Source organism: Monodon monoceros, unplaced genomic scaffold (assembly GCF_005190385.1).
Source record: "Monodon monoceros isolate NGI ecotype Baffin Bay Population unplaced genomic scaffold, NGI_Narwhal_1 Super_Scaffold_15, whole genome shotgun sequence".
NCBI classification, from domain to species: Eukaryota; Metazoa; Chordata; class Mammalia; order Artiodactyla; family Monodontidae; genus Monodon; species Monodon monoceros.
The window spans coordinates 68,242,913-68,266,875 of record NW_021703771.1 but is presented as its reverse complement, the minus strand read 5'-3'; the positions used below and the strand labels follow the sequence as shown (position 1 = coordinate 68,266,875).

Below are 23,963 nucleotides of genomic sequence, written 5' to 3'. Positions count from 1 at the left end.
TCATTAATGACTTTTCTTTTCCAACTCATAATACTAGCTAAGGACAATCCCACAGAATTTTTACATTTCTTTTTCTGTTCCTCTTCCTCTTAAAGTCCTATAAGCCACTGATCCTAATCCTGTTGGCTGGTTACTCCTCTTTAATCCTCCAAGGAAACAAATTATTATTTTCAGCTGGCATTTTTTACACGACTGCAGAAAAATCTCAGTTATCCAACATCATCAGTGCATGAGGTTTTCTCGTGTAAGTGACTTTTACCTAACCAAAGTTTCTCCCTTCAAACTTGAAAAGTATTCACTCCTTTTTGTTGGAAATCCTCTTCTAAACTGCATTGACATATTTCATTGCTTCCTTAAAGAGAGAACATTGGACACAATTTATTGGTGACTCAGATAATCATTACTAACATCTTTGAACTGTGTGATGATGCACTTTTGTTTTGAAATGTTTCTCTTTCCTCATGGTTACAAGGTCAAACCTTACCACAGTCATCTCCATATACTGCTGTTGACATTCCTCTCTCTCCCCATACAGGTTGTATCAGACCAAGAAATTATATAAAAACCAAGCATTTAACAATGGTAAGCTATAAGTGGGTCAGCAACACTCTAGAGTCAAAACTAAGTAAAGCAAGGAAAGAAAAACTAACTCAGTCAGTGGCAAACTGTGTCCAGAGTGTCCAATGTGAGCCTGCCTTTTTACCGGACAACTGATATATATAACCAACCCATCAACAATCTTCACAATAACTATGAAAGCACCAAATTGTTAGATTATTTCCATGATGTGATGACCATCAATTCATAACCTACTTTCTTGACCTGACTTCCTATGTGGCCCATTCTTTCCCCCCCAAATATGTACATACTCTTTGTGAACAGTTGAAAAAAATTTTTCAACCAACATTCTTTCCATGTCCTCCAATCAAGAGGTATAGACTATTTCTCAACTTCTTGAATTTGGAGTGCGGCCATTGGACTGGAACTTGCTTTGGCTAATGAGATGTCAGTAACTATAATGCAAGCAGAGGCTTGAAAAGCACTTGTGCAAAAGAGCTTATTACTCTTGTAACAGACCCCTGATACAACCATATGAAGAAGCCTGGGCTAGCCTGCAGGGGGATGAGACCCAGGGGTTTTAGTAATCCCGGCTGAACCCAGCCCACAGCTAACCCACCGACTGACTGTAGCCACATGAATGAGCCAGGAGACACCAACAGAAGATGGATCAGCCAATCGAAACAACTGTGAGAAATAATTAATCATTGCTGTTGAAGCCATTAAGATTTGTAGCAGTTTCTTAAGCCACAAAAACTAACATACAGAAATTGGTACCTAGAAGTAGCATGTTGCCATAACAAAAACCTAAAATAGTCAATCAGCTTTGGGACCAGACAGCAGGTGAAAAGTAGTGAGATAACTATTAGCAAAACCCAGAAAAATAGCATGCAAACTGTCTGTGGAGACTGGAGAAGTGATGAGGAAACTGTACAGCAGTCAGGGAAAAAGGCAACCCACATTCTGCTGCAGCAAAACAACTGGCAAAAGTGATGTCTGTGGCAGCATGAAAGATACACAGTGAACTTTGGAGTTAGCTGCAAAGATCTCCAGGAGGAATGTTGCAAGGGTTCACTGAGTGTTTCTAGCTGCATATAAGGTTCTGCAAAAGAGGGATGAGCTGAAAAATGAATTATCTGGTTAATAAGCATTATTTAGAGAAAATAGAGAAGAACCAGAACTCACGTGACTGGAAAAGAAAATCTTTTATCTCTCCGGTCTCTTCAGCTGGAGGACAAGAATTTTAGAGCAAGAAATGGCCTCAGAGTGAAGACCTTTGTAAAATTTAACGTGGTGCCTCATAGCGCTTCTCAGCTGGACAAAAGGGCCTCTAAGACTCCCTGAGGCACTGTCTCATAGCAGCTTGATGCTCAACCCACAGGAGAGAAAGATATGTCTGACTTGAAAAAAAATTCTGCCTGTGGGTTTCAGGGGCCTGAACCCTACGGGATTCTTAGGAAATGCACAATGTTTTTAAGAGAGTTTTACTGACAAGCACAGAAGTATGACCTAAAAGAGACAGAGACCATTCAAAGAAAAAGAGACCTCTGGATGCTCGAGTTTTTACAGTAAGAACTAGGCTAAGGAAATTAGTTAGAAGCAAAAATAAGCCATTTCTTATGGAAAAGGAAGAATGTTTCAGAGGGTAGAGCCAAGAGCAGTAGAGAAATAGACACCAGTGACCCATTCCCGAGGAAGAGAACTGGGTCCTAATCAAGGAACCTCCCCTTGCTCAGGAGTGGGGGGACACCTAGCAGCACGGACCTGGATAGAGCTGCTGTGGAGTGCTGATGCTGTTTATATCGTTTCTGTAGTTTTGGGGGGGGGTTATCTTTTCCCTATTTCACCATGATACGTTGGGTGTGTATGGGGAAGTAACTTGTTTATGATAACTAAAAACTATGATAACTAGATAACTAAAATATATGATAGTTATGTTATATATAGAGTATATATATCATAGCTATATGCTATATAGATATATGATAGTTATCTATGATAACTAGATAACTAAAAAGTTCATTGTCTCAGGATCAAGAGGATCCACATCTGAAGGGCTGTATCTGAGGGGTCTCATCTGTAGCCAGAAGTGATGCAGATCATGGATAAGCCTCTGGACTTAGAGGCTGATGCCTTAATGGGATGAGGCTTCTGCAAATCCTACGATGGGGGGAGCGTTTCTTTCTTGCAGGAGAAATGTGAGTCATTTTTACCAAAGGCAGACTATATTTGATTGCCAAAAAACAAACAAACCAGCCACAAATTCTTAGCAGTATCCCTGATCAACAAGTGGTGTTGATGGAAAAGACATGCCCTGTTAATAAAAGCTCTTAACCTTGGGCATTTTGGGAGAGCGAGGCGAAGCTTCATTGGCAGTAATCTGCTGCCTTCTCAGCAGTCAGCGTGTGGCAACTCACAGGGAGGGCAAAGGGCTAGGAAAGTCAGAGCCCTGGAAATAAGTGGGGTACCCCTAGAAGAGAAGGTGCAACAGAACCTGGGGAGCACATGGAAGAAAAGGAGACCAGCCTGTGTTGAGCAGTGGTCAACATATTAACTGGTTCTGTCTGGCAAAATGTTTTTTGTTGTTGTTTTTTATTTTCGGTACACGGGCCTCTCACTGTGTGGCCTCTCCCGTTGCGGAGCACAGGCTCCGGACGCGCAGGCTCAGCGGCCACGGCTCACGGGCCCAGCCGCTCCGTGGCATGTGGGATCCTCCCAGACTGGGGCACGAACCCATGTCCCCTGCATCGGCAGGCGGACTCTCAACCACTGTGCCACCAGGGAAGCCCTGGCAAAGTGTTTTTAATAGTTCTTTAGTTGAGGGGGAAAAGCTAACAGTCAATCTATATACGTATACGAATGCATGCTTACATTATTTGTATTAAAACAAAAAGTATAATTCTCAAAAAAAAAAAAAGTAGCATCAATTTCTCTACTCTTCCAATCTGGGTTCGGCCGTGAGACTTTCTTTGACCGAGAGGACAACAGAAAACATGCTGCAAGCAGAGGCTTGAATAGCACTAGCATATTGGGGCTTGTCCCCTCTTACTACTAAGAGCACTGAAAGCTCTATGTGTGGAAGCTCAGGCTAGCCTCCTGGAGGATGATGACCATATGGAAAGAGAGGCCAGCCCCCAGGTGGCCCACCGCTCCATCTGCATGACTGAGCCCAAGTGAGGCCATTGGAAGAAGCACTCAGTATTTACTTTCTGCCAGGTACTGTTGTAGAAGTTTTACATAGATTATCTCATTTAACCCTCATAACCATAAGAGATAACAAATCGTGATTTGGTGATGGTTTGTTACCCTGACAAAGCTAACTGATACACCCCTCTTTAGGTTTCTCTATACCCCAAGATGTGTGTTCTTCTTAAACAGGACCTAGGAGGACGATGAGACTCATGGATCAATCGTAATTTTTGGAAAGTAAATGCTGTTGCATTCATTGCAATGAACAGAGTTCACTGCTACAATTTAAAAACACAAACATAATAATTGTCCTGTTGATATATGACACCTACTTGATAAGCATGGCCTAAGTACACACCTGGATTTTGATTTAGTATACATTTACAATTTTCTATTCATATTGTATACAAACGTTAATGTAAAGCATACACATAAAAGGAGCATGTGTTTCTTAACACGTCTGAGGACAGTCTTCCTTTCCTTTCGAGGAATATGGTCATAAGCATGGTGAGGAGAAAAAAAAATGATGCTAAAAAAAGATTATCTCATACACAAGCAGCCTCCACAAGCAAGATTCTGCAGAAGCTGTTTGATAATGCAGTATGCTAAATCGGGGTTCTTGAGCAGTGGGGGCAGGACAGCACAGAGATACTAGGCAGTTCTAACCTTGGGTGAGTTTCAGTGTGATAAGAGGTTCTGAAAACTTGAAAAGCCAGTTTTGAAATGGAGGTAGATAGTTAAGTGTATCACAGGTTTATTGTTCAGATCACTAAAGTAAAGAACACCAGTCAGGCAAAATACAACTTCCAAACATGACTCTCCTGCCATATTCCAAACCTCCCTTTGTCATCCAAGACTGAACCAGAGACAATTCTTGCTAACAAACGAAAAAGAATAAAAAGTAGTGTAATGTGTACCAGGTTCCTAAGGAACATCAGAAGTGGATTAAGACCCTACTAGTCTTTCAGAGTGTTTAAGGTAATCAGGATACTGCTTCTCAGTTGTAGAATCTGGATAGAATTCCACATCCACTCAGGGCAGTGGAAGAGAGTGGCTAAGTGTCCAGCCTGAGGAGACAAACTCTGCCACCCCTGGGACTAACCTGGGCTCCCTCACTGGTTTCAGGGTTCCCAGCAGTAAGAGAGGGCGATTCCTAATAGATAAGTGCATTTCAAATGTCTGCTGATGTCACATTTCCTTGCAGTCACCTTCTCTCTGCCTTATCTTCCACATGTATAAATACCGACTGAGTAAGATGAGGAAGAGAATTAAATGAGATAATCCAGGTAAAGCTCTTAGAAGAGTGCCCAGCAGACAGTAAGTACTCTGTATATGCGCCCGATTATCGTCTATTCTGTGATTTTAATTTACTCAAAAAATGAATGCAGATTCAGTAACTATTAGTATAAATAGTGCATTTGTTGATATACTGCTAACAGTTTATTACTAACAGTTTGTTACTCATCTCATAATCGTAAGTGAACACTAATACCTGTGGGTCACCAGATTGTTTAAGGTTTTCAATAACTTTTTTTTCCAACTCTTTTTTTGTAAAAATTTCTTTTTTCCTGAGTATGAATGCAACCCTTGCTCTTTGAAAAGAAGAAATAATCCAATGACAGAATTGTTTTACATGGAAAGTAAACATGTCTCATCATTTAATACCACTATATATAATGACTATAAAATAACCAATGCTAAAAGGCTAATACATATGCTTCCAGACTCTTTTCTAATCTAGAAAGTTGTGAATTCTTAAGAGACAGCATCCAGAAGAACTGACCCTGATACTGTGAACTATGGAACATTTTCCTCGTAAACTGCAAGAGTTCTCTGGGTTTCCTCCTGCCAGGGGACCCCTCAGGGATGCAGGGCTATAGGGCAGGTACCACCATACTTTCCACCACCAACATTTTCGTGCAGGTGGTATCAGGTAAAAAGGAACACCGAGGGCAACCTGGAAAGGGAAAGGAAATTCTTTAAAAAAGAGAGAGAATCCTCATGTTTTACTTTCACACTTAAGAATCCCAAAGCGGTTACTCCAATTCCACACACTTGGGAGACTGAGTCTTGAAGTGCCTAAGCCAGTCTGAGGACTGCTATGTTCAGGACTCAGGGTTTGTAAAGTCAGTGGCTAGGCTTCCTTACGGGAACAGATGAACAATTTTAATTCAGTAAACATCCTTCGAACATCTCCCTCATAAACGTCTCACAGAGGTAAGCCCCATTCCCCACCCCATGAGGTTTTGTTGCTCGTGGGGGAGCGGTGTTTGTTTTGCTTTCCAGGAACATACTGGGAAGAAGTCTTGCTCATCAGCTAACTGGCTTGAGTCCTGAAAACAAATGTGGCGCGTGCGAGAAAAAGCGCTCCCCTGGGTGTCAGAGGACTGCTCCCCGTTTCCTTCTCTAGCTGTATAAAGTAGAGCGAGACATTTCATATCTCTGAGTGTCAGTTTCTCCATCTGTAAATTGGCAATGACACTATCTCATAAGGGTTTCTTTTTTGATCAGTAAATGAGGTAGATAATGTATATAAAAGCACTCTGTAAATTCAAACGTCGTTTACAAACATGGTGTTAGGAGTTATTATTTTGCACAGTTGCCACTCATAATCAGTTTATTTCACCAGGTAGTTTATTTAAAATACTACAAGTACTGCTCCTTAAGAAACATGTGCAGACCAAGTGATTTCAAATGATACTGTAAAACCCAACAACTATTCTAATATCAGTTTCTATATTATGCCTTAACTCAAGTGACAGAATATTAATGCCCTATATTCACTCAGAACCTCAGCAAAGTATGAGTTAAATGCCTTGCATTTACTGTATACAAGATGTGCAAGGAAACAAACTCATTTATCATAATGAAATTTAAAGGGAATATCTCACATTACACTTATCAAAGAAGACAAATAACAACTTTTTGAAAACAAAACTAACAAACTAAAAAGCAGGAGCTGACCAAATTTCTTATACATTTACCCCAATATAAACTGTTCCACATAGCAGTTGTGTTGTTTATTACTAATATAGAATCAACACCAAAAATATAATCTTACAGATTTTTTAATATTAACAGAATTTTAAATTTCCCTTATATCTGAGCTTCTATTTTGTATTAAAGAGATGCTGCATCTTTGCAGTGGTAATTGGTAACGTTCATAATTGGAATCAGGGGATAACCTCCTATCCGACCAAAACTGCAGAAAATTCTATAGCTAAAGAATAACTTTATTTGTCCTCTCATGAACAAACTATCAATATCCGTGTAGAATAATTACCAGCAACCATGAAACACATACAATTTTTTTTTTTTTTTTGCGGTACGCGGGCCTCTGTCGCGGCCTCTCCCGTTGCGGAGCACAGGCTCAGCAGCCATGGCTCACAGGCCCAGCCGCTCCGCGGCATGTGGGATCCTCCCAGACCGGGGCACGAACCCGTGTCCCCTGCATCGGTAGGTGGACTCCCAACCACTGCGCCACCAGGGAAGCCCAACACATACAATTTTAAATATCATACCTTACACTTTTCTGTTGAGCATTCATTATACTGTAATAAGATTTTAACATTATATTTTTTAAAAATCTCAATTGTATTAACTAAAATATATTCAAGAGTGTAGAAATCATGGCATCTTGTTAGATAAACCAAGTTGGGCACTGTGTTAACTAGCTTCTAAGAAATAGAAGCCGTGAGCCATGGCCACTGAGCCTGCGCGTCTGGAGCCTGTGCTCTGCAACAGGAGAGGCCACAACAGTGACAGGCCCGCATACCGCAAAAAAAATATATATATATATATATTTTTTTTAAATAAGCAAAAAATGTTTATAGAAAGCATTTTTAAAGAAATAAATGAAAATTTCAAAAATGTGAAATAAGACTTTTGAAATATTTAAAATACAGGTATAGCTGAAACTAAACTTACGCAACTTGCTCATTCTCAGCAATTTACAGACATAACTATGAAGATAATGAGGGAAATACATCTTCAGTTTTCTGTGTAATTACAAAATTTTTCTTAATTTCAATAACTGGTGTCATCTGTGACATGAAGATATAACAGCTTAGAATTTAAATCATGCTGCAAAGTCGAATAAACCTGCAGTGGATTCCCAGCTCTAAGCAAATTGGAAAAACACTATCAATCTCCAGGGGTGCTCAGTAAGGTGCCTGAGACACAGTGAGTGAATTCTCAACAAAGGCAAGTATTTTCTCACATGATACTTATGGTTTTACTCATGTTGGTAAACATACACACTCTCCGTAACTATCAACAGGAAGATCTGTAAATGAGAGCTACTCACTTTTAACTTCACTGCCCTTAGTCTGTCCTGGTCCAAAGAAACTCCACTATGGCCACGTCACCCTGCCCTACAACCAGAGATATCTCACCCCTCCCAATCCCTATCCAAATTCAAAACTTGCCCACTTAGGGACTTCCCTCGTGGTACAGTGGCTCAGAATCCAAGCTCCCAATGCAGGGCACCCGGGTTCGATCCCTGGTCAGGGAACTAGATCCTGCATGCCGCAACTAAAAGATTCCGCATGCTGCAACTAAGATCCAGCGCAGCCAAATAAATAAATACATATTAAAAAAAAAAAAAAGACAAAAAACTTGGGACTTCCCTGGTGGCGCAGTGGTTAAGAATCCGCCTGCCAGTGCAGGGGACAGGGGCTCGAACCCTGGTCCGGGAAGATCTCACATGCTGCAGAGTAACTAAGCCCACGAGCCACAACTACTGAGCCTGCGCTCCGCAACAAGAGAAGCCACTGTAATGAGAAGCCCACGCACCACGACGAACAGTAGCCCCTGCTCGACGCAACTAGAGAAAGCCTGTGCGCAGCAATGAAGACCTAACACAGCCAAAACATTAATTAATTAAAAAAAAAAAGAAAAAGCTTGCCCACTTAAACATCCCAATCCTATGTTCCATCCTCTACTTTTTTAAGGCAGTAAATAGTTATTTTGATGAATGTATCTGTTCTTACGTGCTAGTAGCTTAACATACTACTCAATCCAGAAAACACACTTGTATGTTTAAAGAAGACCTATATTCTGGATAAAATGGCAAATTAAACATTACTTTTCTTCCCTTCCAAAATTTCACTAAAGGAACTTTTGAAAAGGCATACACCAATGAGGTAAAAAACAAGACAGAAGAGAGCAGCAACAAAATTTTGGAAGTCGTAAAGCAAATGGGCAGTGACAACTAGCCCAGCAGATACAAGAAAGTTGAATTCTAAGCAAAGAGTGGAGAAGGCCAAGAAATGATTACACCATAAATAAGTACTCAAAGGCTCAGGAACCAGAATTGAAGGCTGAGTACTTACGGAAAAGGAGGTGATGGTGGCGGGGTAACAACAAATATGTTTGGTTAGAAGCCTTTTTAACAAGTGAGTGTATCTACCATCCCCTGTCCTACCCTGGCAGGAGAGGAGCAAGGCTAGACTCTGAATGTAGACTGGGTTAGAGATACCCACCTGGAGAGAGGAGGATTAAGTGAATGTTTTTATAGGGAATGTTGGACCTCCAAGCCCTCTGTTCACCTACCATCCAGCACACTGACCTATGTCCTATAGGCAGGAGAATGGAAGACCGTTTTCCATCAAGTAGAAAGAAAGAAAAAGAAGTAAAAAAATAACAGAAAAGATGAGGAATTTAGGGGTCCAATCCTTTAAGTTCAAATTCCAAATAATAGGAATTGCAGAGAGAGGACATTATACAAGGAGAGAGAGAGAGAGAGAGAGAAACAGATCACCTACAAAACATTAAAGGTCAAAACACTTAAAACTAAAAAAAAAAAAACACTTAAAACTAATGGAACATGGGACTTCCCTGGTTGCACTGTGGTTAAGAATCCACCTGCCAATTCAGGGGACACAGGTTTGAGCCCTGGTCCGGGAGGATCCCACATGCCAAGGAGCAGCTGGGCCTATGTGCCACAACTACTGAGCCTGCACTCTAGAGCCCACAAGCCATAGCTGCTGAGCCTGCGAGCCACAACTACTGAAGCCTGCATGCCTAGAGCCCGTGCTCCGCAACAAGAGAAGCCACCGCAATAAGTCCACGCACCACGACAAAGAGTAGCCCCCGCTTGCCGCAACTAGAGAAAGCCCGCGTTCAGCAATGAAGACCCAACACAGCCAAAAATAAAAATAAATAAAAATTTATTTTAAAAAAAGCTAATGGAACAATGCCTTTTAAACTTTTGAGGAAGATGTATTTTCAACCCAGAATTCAATCAAACCATCAATCAAATGTGAGAGTAGAATAAAGACATTCTCAGATTTACAAAGTCTCAAAATTTTTTATATCCTATGTTCTCTTTCTCAGGAAATAAGGAAGTGAAGCAGAAAATATACAAAATAAAGAATCCTAACATGAGTTCTAACAGAGGAGAGAGGCAAAGGCATTCCAGGATGATGGCAAAGGGAAACTCTAAGATGATAACTATGAACCTGGCTGAAAAGATATCTGTCTAGATTAGGTGAGTAGGCGGCAGGAGAGATTTCTTCAGAAAAATGAAACTGATAGAATTCCTTATGGGTCAAAATTGCTGGAGCGGAGATTTAGACAATTTGAGGTTGAGTAGGTTGTGAGTGTAAATGAAACTAACAACAACAATAAAAACCAATTAACTTCCAGAAAAAACATTATGTAGTTGCAGGAAAGTAATCATGATATAATACATGGCTCAGCTGTGATTAGCATTTTCATAATCATAAAAATAAAATCATGGAATACTGATCTAACAAATTAGAATGGAATTGTGTTGGGAGGATGGGAGGAGGGGACAGAAAGGGTGCGTGTCTGGGGAAAAGAGGTGTGAAAATGAGCTAAAACACCATCTTCCATACAGAGCAGTCAATAGGTCATGCCTAAAACAAAACAAAAAACAATCAAGAAATAGTAACAGAAGAATGTTATTTAGAGACATGAATATAAATACTAAAAGAAACAGCAAAAATAGTCGAAAGTAGCTGCCTTTTGGAAGGGGGAAATTAAACAGACTTTTTGTCATTAGACTTTTATTTTTCATTAAATGTTTTATGGAACTAGTTGACTCTAATTATGTATGAGTAAGTCTGATGAAACTAAAACCTAGAGAGAGAAAGAGGAAAGAAGGAGGGCAGGAAGGGATGCAGAAAAGGAGAGTGGGAGGGAAGAAAGCAGGAAGGAAGAAAAAAGGCTTTCTAGATATCCAAAACACTAATCCAAAGGGCAATGGTGTGAATTTATGAGTTTGGCTTGGCGCTAAGCAGGAACTCTTTAGGAATCCTCCGTCTTGTCTGCTCACTTCTTTCTCTCTCTCTTTCTCATGTAAACATCTCTTTACAGGTTCTGCTTTAGAATTAACACTTACACACATTTATAAGTGGAATCTGAAACTCTCCTTAAGTTAATATTTTGACTGAACTAAATCCAGGATTAAAAAAAAATCTGAAAAAGAAAGTGATCCTAAAATAAAGCTCAAATAATAAATAATTAATTTTTTTAGAAATTGAAAAGAACACAGCACTGGTGAAGCAGGGGAAGCCCTAGCAGATATTAACACCTATTATAAGACAATAATTAAAAGCGTGATACTTTTGCCAACCTGAAAATTAGATAAATGGACACAAAACATGGAGAAATATACCAATTATATATAAAATGTTAGTTTATGAAGAAGCAGCCATCAAAGAATAATAGGGGAGGAAAAAATTTAAGCAACTAGAGTGATGTAATTGACTAGCAAGAATGTATTTCTCTCTAATCCTTACCAAAGACCCTGTAATATACCTCAAGAACATCAAAGAATTAAAAATGCCAACATCAGTAACAGAAGTATTAATAGAAAATAAGGTGGAATATTTATCAGTACTCTGGGATAATAACTTTCTATGGGATTTGAGGTTGTGGAAGAACTCTCAAAGAAAAAGACAACCAAATCTGACTATATAAAATTTGAAATCTCTATGCAACAAAAAAGAATAATAAATACTAAAAATTAAAGCAAGAGACTGGAAGAAAATATTTTCACAAAACATAATAGACATTAGGTAGGTACACAAAATTATGTGAATAGACAACCTCAACTGATAAGACAATATACAGAAAGACAATCACAGGCGATAAAATATTCTCAATAAAAATATGAAACGATAGTATCTGCTCTTTAGCAAATAAATACAAATTAAAAATAAGATACTAATTTAGACTTATTAACGTAGACAAAAATGAGGGGGGGAAATCACAATACAATGTTTATCAATGCTTTAGTTACTAGATGGAAAGAATAAAATTGCAAATACTGTTGTGTATTTATGCTGCTGTCAGTGGTAGGCGTAGGTATCTAGATGTCAACAGAAAGGAGAAAATGTTCGTGGCACTCTAAGTTTCAGCAAAGGGCAATTAATACCTTGAGAAGTTTCCTAATTAAACAACAACAAAATTATGCTGACTACATGGAATTTTCTTCTACAAACTGTTAAGCTTTTCAGATGAGTTGACACTACTATAGTTTTGACTCTTTAAGGGATAAGCTTCATCCTCTAAAGAGTTCTACATTTCCAAAAGGAGAAAAATATTACAGTTCACCACCATAGCTTTTTATTAAAAAATTCTCATTCTCAATGAAAACATAAAAGTTGACATAATTTACAAAAGTATTCAATTGGATTCACAGTGGTTAAACTCGTCACCCACCTACACTGCAGCAATAAACCAAGCTCGAACTATGCAAAATAGAAAGTGTAAGAACAAATGTTTAGAATTATTTCCTCACCATTCATATACTCCCTATATACAATATTTACAGTAAAAGCAAGAAAAAAATTAGAACATAAATTGAGTATTACTTGCAATACCAAGGAATATGCCAAAGCATGGAAGTAAAGATGTGAGAAAACATTGCAAATGGTCATCATAGGACATCACATGTCCATTCACTTAAAAATCACACTTCCAGTCTTAGTTATATTTCACTTGCACTATAGTCTTTAATTCCAGTTTTTAGTATCAACGTTGTTTTGAGATGCTGGATGGTGTAGATATGTTTATGTTGACTTAAATGAGATACAGCAGAGCATTCTACACCTCCATCTACATCTAGTAAATGCTGCCCCATGATGACTTAATCCTCCCTTCTCTGCAATCAGCCAAATGGATGGTATCCTTTTTTTCTTTTTTTGAACCAGGGACTGAACCTGGGCTTTGGCAGTGAAAGTGCCAAGTCCTAACCGCTGGACTGCCAGGGAATTCCCCAATGGATGGTATTAGCATCCATTGGGGAATTAGCATGAGTTGAGCTGCTAAACCAGGTAGAGGCTACCAACTGCAATACAAGTGCTGCATCCTCTCTCAGCAGAGCTGAGAAAGTGAAGTGGAAAGATGAGAAGTCAGAGCAGACACTGACCTCTAAGCAAAGGTTCTGCAACCTTGGTCTATAATAAGACCCAAAGGCAAATCTGTCAAGCACCCTCCTAGGCCATAATCATCAGATTCTTAAAATGAACTCTTAAAAAGCTGTAATATAATCTCATGGTTTTCAGAGCTTTAAGTTTACATCATTCTACTGTATATTACACATTAAAATATTAACAAATTAGCTTCTAGCAATGGCACATTGAAAGAGACACACAGAAACTTCCTTCTCTGTTCCTTAGCACCTATTTCATTCAATAAATGAAGGAGTCATTTTCTTGTTCTCTCTTTGCCAGTGTGTGCACTCACATACTATAAACACACACCATGCACACACACACGCACGCATGTGAAGGATTGGTCAGTTTTGAACTACAGAGACCAAAAGATCTTCCTTGGTTTAAAAAGAGGTCCCTTGTCTCATAACCAAAGCCAGGCTCATAGCTTCTATTTTTATATAAATTGTGTTTCATAAGAGTGGGACACTTTCTCTGACCTTAGATTAAGCTGCGTTCCTGACTCCATGATCTCACACTTTCTTATACCTCCTCTTTCCTAATATTCATCATATTCCATTGTTAATTGTTTCATTGCTTGTCTTCTTTGCTTGCCAATAAGCTCCATGGGGTCAAGGGCTGTACTTACTGTGTTTGCCATGCACCCCAAAATGTCCAGCTAATAGAAGAGCCTCAATAAATATCTGTTGAATAACTATGCTTGCTAGACTGATTATGTCTTTCAATCCTGTTTGATGAGGCTAGGTGTCTTGTACACGAAGATGAAGAAGACAGTCATTGCCCTAAAGGTGCTCACAGGCTGGTAGGGAGGATAATGATAAAAAATGTAATAATAGGGGGACATATGGGTTTACTTTCTGAGCTCAGTAAAAAATTGTGAACTCAACTGGATAAGGGGAAGGGAAGGCTTCCTAGAGAAGGTGATGTCTGAGCTGATTCTAAACGGTTTAACAGGGGTTAGCTGGGCAAGGAGAAGGGGAAGGGACCAGGCAGAGACAACCTGAGCAAAGGCATAAAGCATTAAAGGTATAGGAACTAGAGCGATTTGGTGCTGCAGGAGTGAACCAAACATACCAGTATGTGCTAGGAGTTTTACCAGATCATTTTTTAGGTGACTAGCATTTCCTACAATGACCTGACTCAAATTCAGTGCTTTTCCTTTCGAAGAAAAATAATTATTCCCCATTTCAATGAATCAGATAATATATTTTCCTGACATAGTTAATCTGTCTCATCCTATTAGATAGTCATTTAAAGCTTTAAGACAGCACCTCAAAGTTTCATCTGGCATAAGATTTTTCTGGAAAATCTTATTCTCCTAGGAAGTTTACTGATTCTTATAAACTCACTGATTTCCCCCCTGCAACTTTTATCTACAACTATTCCAGGAATTTGGCATCTCTTCCCCAGTTATCAAGATAGTAAAAAGCCAAGCCAGAAACATCTGTCTCTCTCCAGCAATCCTGGTCAGAAGCCAGCCACGGAATTTGGGCCAGGCTCCCCATTGGCCACACCAGGAATATGCTATGAAAGACAAGGGGTGAATATCACTATATCAAGCCTGCTGGGATTAAGGCTCAGGTGCTCCTCTGTTCCACAGTTCCCATGGCTTCTTGCTAATCTGAAAAATTCCAATAGGCTTGGTCACCCTCAAGGGCATAATGGTTCAAGGCAATGAGTCTTAAACCATAGCATGGATCAAAATCATCTGGGGAAAATGTGTTGAAAATGTCAATTCATGGGCTCCACTTTTAAAGATTCTGTTCTAGTAGATATTGAATGTTGGCCTGGACTTCCCTTTCTGTTTTCTTTTTGTTGTTGTTTCTTTGTTCATAGAGGATGTTTTAAAATATCTCAGGCAATTCTGATCTTATAACCTACAGGCTACATACTGAGATTCACTGGACCAGTCTGCGGCCTGTCAAAGGCTTATAAAAAAGGGAAAGGGGAGGATGGAGAGGAGAGAGAGAAAATGTAGCTTAATACCGCAAAATTGTTTACCGTTTAACAAGGGTAAAGCCTTGAATTGTAGCAAAGACCAGCACTTCTGTCGGTGGTCTGGACAGCCTGGGTGTTTGGTTAGCTTTCCCTACTGTGCACCCCACTCCACTCATCCTAGCCAAGCCTCACCTGGCTCTTCTGCAACTAATCTTCCCAGGATTAAGGCTACTGTCTTCTTGCTCTCTGGTTAGCTATTTGAAATCCTTAAGGGCCAGCTTTCTGGGCTTCACTCACCAGGGCAATGATCTGGGTTAGAAAGAAACAGCAACTCTGTCTTCCAGAGAAATGTAGTGGATGATGTAATACTCAGATCCCTTCACAACCAAGGCCCTTGTTCCCCCGGCTGCCAGGAACATTGGTTGCGGAAGGTTCACAGCTCCAGGAATTGCCCTTGACTAAAGGGAGTTGCTTTGTCCAAGATTACACTTTCTGCCTGAATGCAGGCCACATGATGTTGGGGATACAGTGACCAGCTCCCTTGCTTCATGGTGGCAGAACGATTCTGAAGGGCAATCCCACCTCCAAAGCTCCCCACTGTTGAGACCACCATTGTACATGCACTGCAGTTAATTCTTCCCTCTGCATAATCCTGCTGTCCTCCCTCCCTGTCAAGTGTTATTCCCAGGGCACCTCCCCATAAATTTCTTGTGTGCAAATCTCAGAGTTTGTTTCCAGGAAACCTGACCTAAGGTACTGGACTTGCCTCTTTTAGTCAAGTAGTGAGAGCACAGCGTACTGGGCCTCTGCACCTTACTTCTTGGGTAACGTTGGGTGGTCCCCTAATCTCTCCCAGGGTCTCTTTCCTCATCTATAGAATTCGAATACAGACAATAGTAATAATACTTATTATATCTGTTTTGCCAGGCTTTTACGAGAATTAAAGGAGAAAATATCCATGAGAGTACTTCGTAAGTAATGAAGAACTGTACAGTCTTGTCAGCTGACATCACTATATGTTGCTTTACCATGTGATAATCAGGGAAGAGGAGAGGAAGAAGTGCGATATCTACTAATATTATACAATTCATCTTACACACTGTGCCTGACTTTATCTGAAATTAAAAGATTTGTGTCACTAGTCAATACACCCAGGCACATAATAGAAAATTTAAAAAAAAAACAACCCAGGAGGTGAGACATGCATTGCTGCAACCCTGAAACTGAAACAGAAGTGACAACAATCCTTGTTCACTCTTTTTCCATATGAAGATAGCAGGAGAGTTATTTCCACTACTCTGAAAAGTCAGAACTCACATGATTACCCAAAAAGTTATGCAATGAACAGTAAAATGTCATTTTATATCTCTGAACAGAGAAACAAGTAAAACAATTGGGTATACAAAATGGGGAACACTTTTTTAAGCAACTTGTTATTTCTGGATTACCTTGATACCGTATCCACTAAAAAGAAAAAAAAAGTACATTAACTGAAAACATTTAATTAGCTCAAGAAAGATAACTGGAAATTACCAATCCTAAAACTTCTCCCTACTAAAAATTACCAAATTATTGAGCCTTACAAAGAACTTGAATGAGATACACAGATAATGTCTGGTATCCACAGACTCAGGAGTGACCAGCAAATGACTTACCCTGACAGACGGTTTCATTATCAGCAAAAGTCACAGAATGGTTAGCACTCGGAGGCTTAGAGACCTACCAGAGCCCCTAACTCTTGCAATTCTCCGCTCTCAGGGAAACCACAGTCAAAATGAGGAGGCCAGACAAACCCACATGAAATATTAACCAAAACCCTTCCCTGTATTGTTCTCTGAGCACTGAATGAATTACAGGCAGGCATAGAGGAATTTAGACCAAGGGGTAAACATGTGGGCTGGATCACCCCGGAAGGCTTCATGTCAAGTCTCATATAATGAGAAACTATAAATATCTAGATTTCCTGGTAAAGCTAAAGAAATGCTGAATGAAACATTTTGTTTGTACGTGGAGAAAACATTTCAAAACTTCTAGTTTTAGATATTTGAACATTTTCAAACTTCCAGTGAGTTTGCTGATTCATTTAGGTACAACATTAATTCAACGTCTATAATCCTTACATGGTCCAAAGTAGAGGCCCCTGAGGAAAAAGAGAATTAGACCGTGTTTGCTGAAGAAAACTCAGAGAATTATTCCATGCCAAGGTAGGCTGAATCATGAAATGATGAGAATAGTGAAGAGTTGGGGTCAGATTTTTTTCTTTAGGGGGGGAGGTGGGGTTGTTAGTCAAAAATATCTTTGTCAGGACCAAAGGAATCGACCTGAAAATAGAAATGAGGGCCCGAACCAGGAAACCTGAATCATTTTGCTCAGCAAAAATCAAGAAAACAGGGGACACAGCAGGGCCAGCTTCACTTACCAAGATTCTGGAAGTTAGAAGCAGGAGGGGCTGGTAAGTACCTGCTTTGGGGTAAAACCAGAACAAAATGGCCCCAGAAGGCAGATTCTAAACCAGGAGTATAAGATCTGGAGTTGTTATGGACCTGCCTGCATCTGTTAGTAAATCTTCTACCACCAGACTCTGCTCTGTAGATTAATACCCCCTGGCCAGCCTTTCTGCTTCCCCGTGGGAGCGATACTACAGATCTTAGCAACAAAATATTGAGTGCATCTAAGAATCACAAAGTGCTAAACTGAGGCAACTCTGAGGAAGTTGTGTGGAAGCTGTGGGAACCTTCGGTCACTCCATTAAAATGTTTTAAATTCCCAGGAGAAATGTTCTGATTATTCTAGGTTTATTCCTAGACCAACCAGGTATTTCTTGGGGTGAAGGTGGAGGGGAGGGAGGGGTGCCACAGCACAATAGGACCAGAGGGAGCCCCATCTCATGTATTGGTTGGGCTATTCCTGGTTGAGGGAGAATTGTCAGGATCAGGAGAGTGACTCTACTTTGAGTTCACCACAGTGTCTAAAACATCATTCATTCATTCATTCACTCGTTCATTCATAAAGACACCGTATCAGAGCAGAGTGGTTAAGAATGCAAGGTCTGCAAAGGGGAAAGGTGAGGAGGAAGGATAAATTGGGAGTTTGGGATTAACATATACACACTACTATATATAAAATAGATAATCAACAAGGACCTACTGTATAGTACAGGGAACTCTACTCAATATTCTGTAATAACCTATGTGGGAAAAGAATCTGAAAAAGAATCGATATATGTATATGTATAACTGAATCACTCTGCTGTACACCTGAAACTAACACAAAATTGTAAATCAACTCTAATATAAAATAAAAATCATATCAAAAAAAATTTTTAAAAGCAAGCAAGGTCTGGAGCCTGATGCTTGGGATCAATTTCCTGGCTCTGACAATTACTAACACTGCACTTCCTTCACCAGTAAAAAGTAGTTAACTATAGTACCTACCTCACAGAATTGCAATAAGGAGTAAAAGACTTGATTCACGTAATGAGCCTAGAATAGTGCCTAGAACATAATATGCACTCAATAAACTTTAGCTATTGTTCGTATTCATTCAAAAATGTTTCACGAGTACTGACTATATGCCAAACGCTGTGTGAGATCCTCATCATCCTTGAAACCAAACCAACTCTTCCATTTATGTTCCTACCTTAGTCATCAACTAGAAACGCGGGAGTCATCCTAACCTCCTCCCTCTCCCTCTTTGCCCACTTCTGGGTTCTGTGGCCAGGTTCCACCTACTGAACATCTGTCAGCTCCTTCCCTCCTTTCCATTCCTCACTGTCACTACTTGACTCGAGCCTTCTTTAATTTCTCATCTTGAATATTACAACAATCTCCTCTGTGTTTCCCTAAGGCCAGTGCCACTCTCATCCAATCTATTCTCTCTCTTGATTCTAAGTTGTCTTTTTAAAATAGGTATCTGACAATATCATTTGATTGACTAAAGTCCTTTACAGGATAAACTCTGAGCTCCTACATGACACACGGACCTTCAAGACCTGGCCCAGCCTGTCTCTCCAGGCCCCTCCCCAGCTGGTGTCCACCCCCAAACAGGCTGATCCTTCTGCTGGGTGGTCTAGTCCTCCATCCGCTGACGACTCCTCCTCTTACATTAAGGTTCATTATTTAATGAATACTTACTGCCTAACACTTATCATGACTGAAGCCTGTGCCAAGTTCAGGGAGTACAATGATGAAGATCACACTCAACCCTTTCTCATAGAAAAAGTAATTTTGACGCTCTTGAGAGAGAAATAAAGTATGGAAATTAAGGTAAAGTTGTCTCCAATTTACCACTGTTTCCGTCACTAGTTGGATATCTTACGGAATTGGAGAAATTGAATATATTCTGGTATCAGGTCCAAAAGCACCTCAGCATGATTCCAGTCCCAACAGTGGATTTACTCATTTTGAGTCATACAGCTATAATGCGTTAGAAAAGGTTGATTTGAACTATAAAAAACAGTGATAGAAAGTTGCTTCAATATAGAGTTATAACGTTTTTATGCCATTAATCAGTCACTTAAAAATGCCTGTGACTGTCTAGGGGTAATAACAGGCTAGACTTATGTTTACATGGTTATTAGATAACATGAAATATAGTCAATTCAGAATCTCTAAAAATCATGCCTTTCTAATTAATATATTTTTAAATCACTTATTGAATGAAACACTGACGAATAAGCTCAACAGGCTGCCTACAAAGACAAGTAGATGATTAAACCCAAAACCTTCCTCGCTCTTCCAGAAATGATGACTCACTTCTTTGAAATTCCCAGATCTGCAAGAACTTCAGTCATATTGGGACAGAGGCTCTACTGTGGGCATAGATCTGTCATTGCACTCACCTCCTTCTATTAGATTTTGCAGTGGATTTGCCAGGCTTCTACACCAGTCTTTAGGGCTCTTGTCAGCAAGATCCTGTCTTATTCTCAACTGTATAACCAGAGCTCGGTAAAGAGACTGGCACAGAGAAGGTGCCCAATGACTGTCTGCTGGGCTGAATTCAGCTCGACTCAGCTCCAACAGTGATGCTGTCCACTTCTCTATTGTGTCCCTTCCTAAGAGCTGCTAACCTGCTGCAACAGACCTATCAGCTTCAACATTTTAATTTCTTAGCTCCAATTGGTATCCACCATCTTCACAACTTTTCATGTGGCACTAATTTACTAAAGACAAACTGTCCAAAATATCTTGATTCAGAGTGACATACAATCACCAGGTAATGTGACATACTTCTAAAACACCATCCCAATGAAAGTAATAACAAACCAGTTATTGAAGAGTGAAATTAATTTTCTCTTGGGCCTCTGTGGCAAAGCACATGATTTTAATGGTTATCTTACTACATCAGTCTAGTGACCCTAGCTGGTATGCTGTACCATCAGGTGCTCTTGGAAACAAAACTTTAAACTGTTACTTCCTATACCACCAGCCCCAGTTTAGCATCGCCTGCATTTCACATCTTAATCTTATTTTAAATACAGCCAGAGCAAACCTCACTTTTCAAAAGTTCATTAACAAAGTCTCACAATTAAGAGAGTAGCGCTGTGACTCATTTTTGGATACCCGTGTGGAAATAACAACTCCTCCCTTTGCTGAGAAACGGCTTAAACAAGTGCATGAGAACCAAAGGAAGTAATACAGATCTTGGCTACTATGAGCCGAGTCTAGATAGAATTCCCTCTCGGGACGGTGTGGTGCTTCTACGCGCTGCCACTACCTGTTGTCCCCATTCTTCTAAAAAGAAAACAGTCTTATGTGGGCTTGGAAGGAACTATTTCAAGGTAGTATCAACTTCTCCGTATTTCTTGGCTCCTGAGTCATACTGCCACGTTCAAGTCAAGAAGTCCCCATTCTGGTATTTTTGAGAAAGTGCAACCTAATAGGAAGTGAAGAGATGATCAAACCGAAGTAATGCCTCCACTAATTTTTTTTTTAAAAAATCAGCCTTTCGACTCAAAAACAAAAGTAGTCTTGGGTGGATACTGTATAAGGGAAGCCTACAACAGGTTACCTCTGAAATCATTTCTATGAAGCCCTAAATGCGCAGTCCCTTGTCCACTGTGAGAAAAAGCAATCACTCCGCTCGGTATTAGGAACCCAAATGCCGTGTTCCCCGACGTGCCGAGAGGCGGCAAGAGACCCGACATCCCCCCAAAGGCATCCCTCGTGTCCCCGACCAAGCGAGTCGCCCCACAGCTCTCAGCGCACAGCCTAGCGGGGCGCGTCCTCGCTCCTAGGGGCGGTGAACGAGAGAAAAAGAGACCCAAGGGGAGAAACACAAACCAGGAACGGGACGGCGCGTGCCAACCGAGAAGCCCTCTCCAGTGCGCGCCCGTGCCACGCTGGGCGCCGGGCGGGGATGGAAACCCGTGGCGCGACTCCTGGCGGATGGGCTCCCGGCGCCTCCAGCAGCACCACTGCAACCTCCCCAGCTCCGCGCCGCTGCCGCCGCCGCATCTGGGCGCCAGCCCGGCACCCCGGGCGTCGGAAGTTCCCACAGTACGGGACCAGGCCCCGCCCCCGGACGGCGGCGCCGGATCCCCGCGCGCCCCGCCCCGCCCCACCCTGCCCTACCCCGCCCCGCCAGCAGCCAGGGTGCTCCGGCCACTGGGACCCCTCCCGCTCTCGCTTCCGCTTCCTCCCACTCCTGTGCGCCCCCGGATGCTCTGGGCGGAGGAGCTGAGAGCCGCGGAGTGCGCCGCCCGAGGCACGTAACCCCTTTTCCTAGCCCCCTCCTCCTTGGCCGCCCCCCAGCGCCGGGGGCGTGGCCCAAAGGCGCGGGACTTTCCCCCGGGATCCCCCTGCGCTGGTGACGTTTGCTGGCCGTGCTGGTGCGTTTCCCGCGCGGTTCTGAGTGCTGGGGTGACTGAGAGGGGCTGCGGCCGGCTCTGCACCTGCCGCGCGACCCTATCGGAGGCCGGCGAGGAGGCTGCGGGTCCCCCCGAGGCTGAGCACCGCCTTCCCAGAACCCACCCGGATTCAGCCCTTTCCAGTGAGCTTTAAACGCCAGCCCGCTTCATTCATTCATTCGTTCGTTCGATACTAACCTAGCGTCCACACAAGTGCTGAGGATACTGCGTGGCCAAAAGCACCGCCAAGACATTGCCCTCAAGGACCCGGCATTCCAGTGAGGAAAGATGAACAGATAAAGTGTTTATCATGTGAGGTTAGTGGTATCTTGAAAAATAAGGCTGAGGCTTAAAAAGTTAGAAAGTGCTCGAAAAGGGGGGTGAAAAAAAGACCTACATTGATGGGGAATGTCAAAGAAAGGCAGGGGCCAACAGAAAGAGCTCCCAAAGCCAAAGGAGGAGCAACTTGAGCAACAAAATGAAGTAGTATTAGATTACAACCTGAAGTAAGAACAAACAAAAAACCCCAAAACAACCTCCCCCGCCATGAATACATAGCAATAAATGGTTGGATAGGGAAGTGGTGAAGAGATAAGCTCTCCTTCAGAAGAATTCCTAGTAACTTGTGCGGCTACTCCACCCTCAAGGAGTAGAAGCCTAACTTCCCACTCCTTAAGTACAAGGGGCTCATAGTGACTTTCTCCCCAGAAGTACAATATGGAAAAGGCGGGAAAAGAGTAGCTTTACAATGGGGACATCTGAAAAACACTACCTCAGCCAGGTGATCAAGGGGGACGTTAACAGTCATAAATCATATTGATACTATGTGCTCCTGATATGATGTGATGAAAATGGCACTTTACCTCTGTGATCTTCCTCCCAGAAACCCATAACCCCAGTCTTGTCATAAGAAAAACAGGCAAATTCCAGTAGTGGGACATCCTACAAAATACCTGACCAATATTTCTCAAAGCTGTGAATGTCATAACAAAACAAGGAACGTCTGAAAAACTGCCACAGCCTAGAGGATCCTAAGGAAACCTGACAACTAAATGTATGTGGTGTCCTGGATGGGATCCTGGGACAGAAACAGGCCTCTAAGTAAAAACTAAGGAAATCTGAATACAGTATGGACTTTCGTTAGTAATTAAGTATCAAGACTGGTTCATGAGTTGTGATGATGTACCATACTAATTGTACAATGGTGATAATAGGGAAAAATGGGAATGAGGGTTATGGAAACTCCCTATATTATCTTTGTAATTTTTCTGTAAATCTAAAACCATTCTAAAAAAATAAAGTTTAGTTTCAAAGTAAAGCAAAGTAAGAGAGATGAAGGGGTACTATAATAAACAGAAGAAAATAGGTTTATTGCAAAGGCCTCTAAGATAAAACTGTTGAGGGGGGAAGCAGTGTGGATATTTGGGTTAAGACCATTTCAAGCCAAGGGATCTGCAGATGTAAAGGCCTTGAGGCAGGAGCATGCTTGGCTTCTTGGAGTAATATCAGTGTGGGTGGAACAGAATGAATGAGGGAAGAGTGATAGGTGGTGGAACTGGGGTGGGGAATAGAGCATGTAAGGCCTTGGTGGTCATGATAGTTTTTAAATTTTACTTTTATTGAGAAGGGAAGACATTGAAAAAATTTTAACAGAGGTATGACCTGATGTGGCTTTTTTTTTTCAACCCACTGTTGTGTTGAGGATAGATTAAGGGACAAGAATGGAAGTAGGCCAGCCGGTTAGGAAGCTGTGATGGTTAATTTTACATGTCACCTTGACTAGGCCTGGGTTGCCCAGGTATTTGGTTAAACATTATTCTGGGTATGTTTGTGAGGGTGCTTCTAGGTGAGATTAGCATTTGAATCCATAGACTGAGTAAAGCAGATTGTCCTCCCCTGTGTGGGTGGGCCTCATGTCATCTGTTGAAGGCCTGAATAGAACAAAAGGCAGGATAAGGGGGAATTTGTTCTCCCTAGGCCTGACTGTCTTCGAGCTAGGACATCAG

At 41.3% G+C, this 23,963-nt stretch overlaps 1 protein-coding gene across 2 annotated transcripts in view; it reads right to left on the bottom strand.

Moving 5' to 3' along the window:
- Positions 1 to 21,565, bottom strand: part of STX11 (syntaxin 11) — a 38,079-nt gene extending 16,514 nt beyond the window's left edge. Inside the window, exon 1 of one of the 2 annotated variants that reach the window (XM_029224375.1) lies at positions 21,392 to 21,565. In XM_029224375.1, the coding sequence (XP_029080208.1) occupies positions 21,392 to 21,565 (174 nt within the window). The remainder of the gene's footprint in view (positions 1 to 21,391) is intronic. The other variant, XM_029224374.1, reaches the window with a different exon arrangement.
- Between the last annotated feature and the right edge of the window lie 2,398 nt (positions 21,566 to 23,963).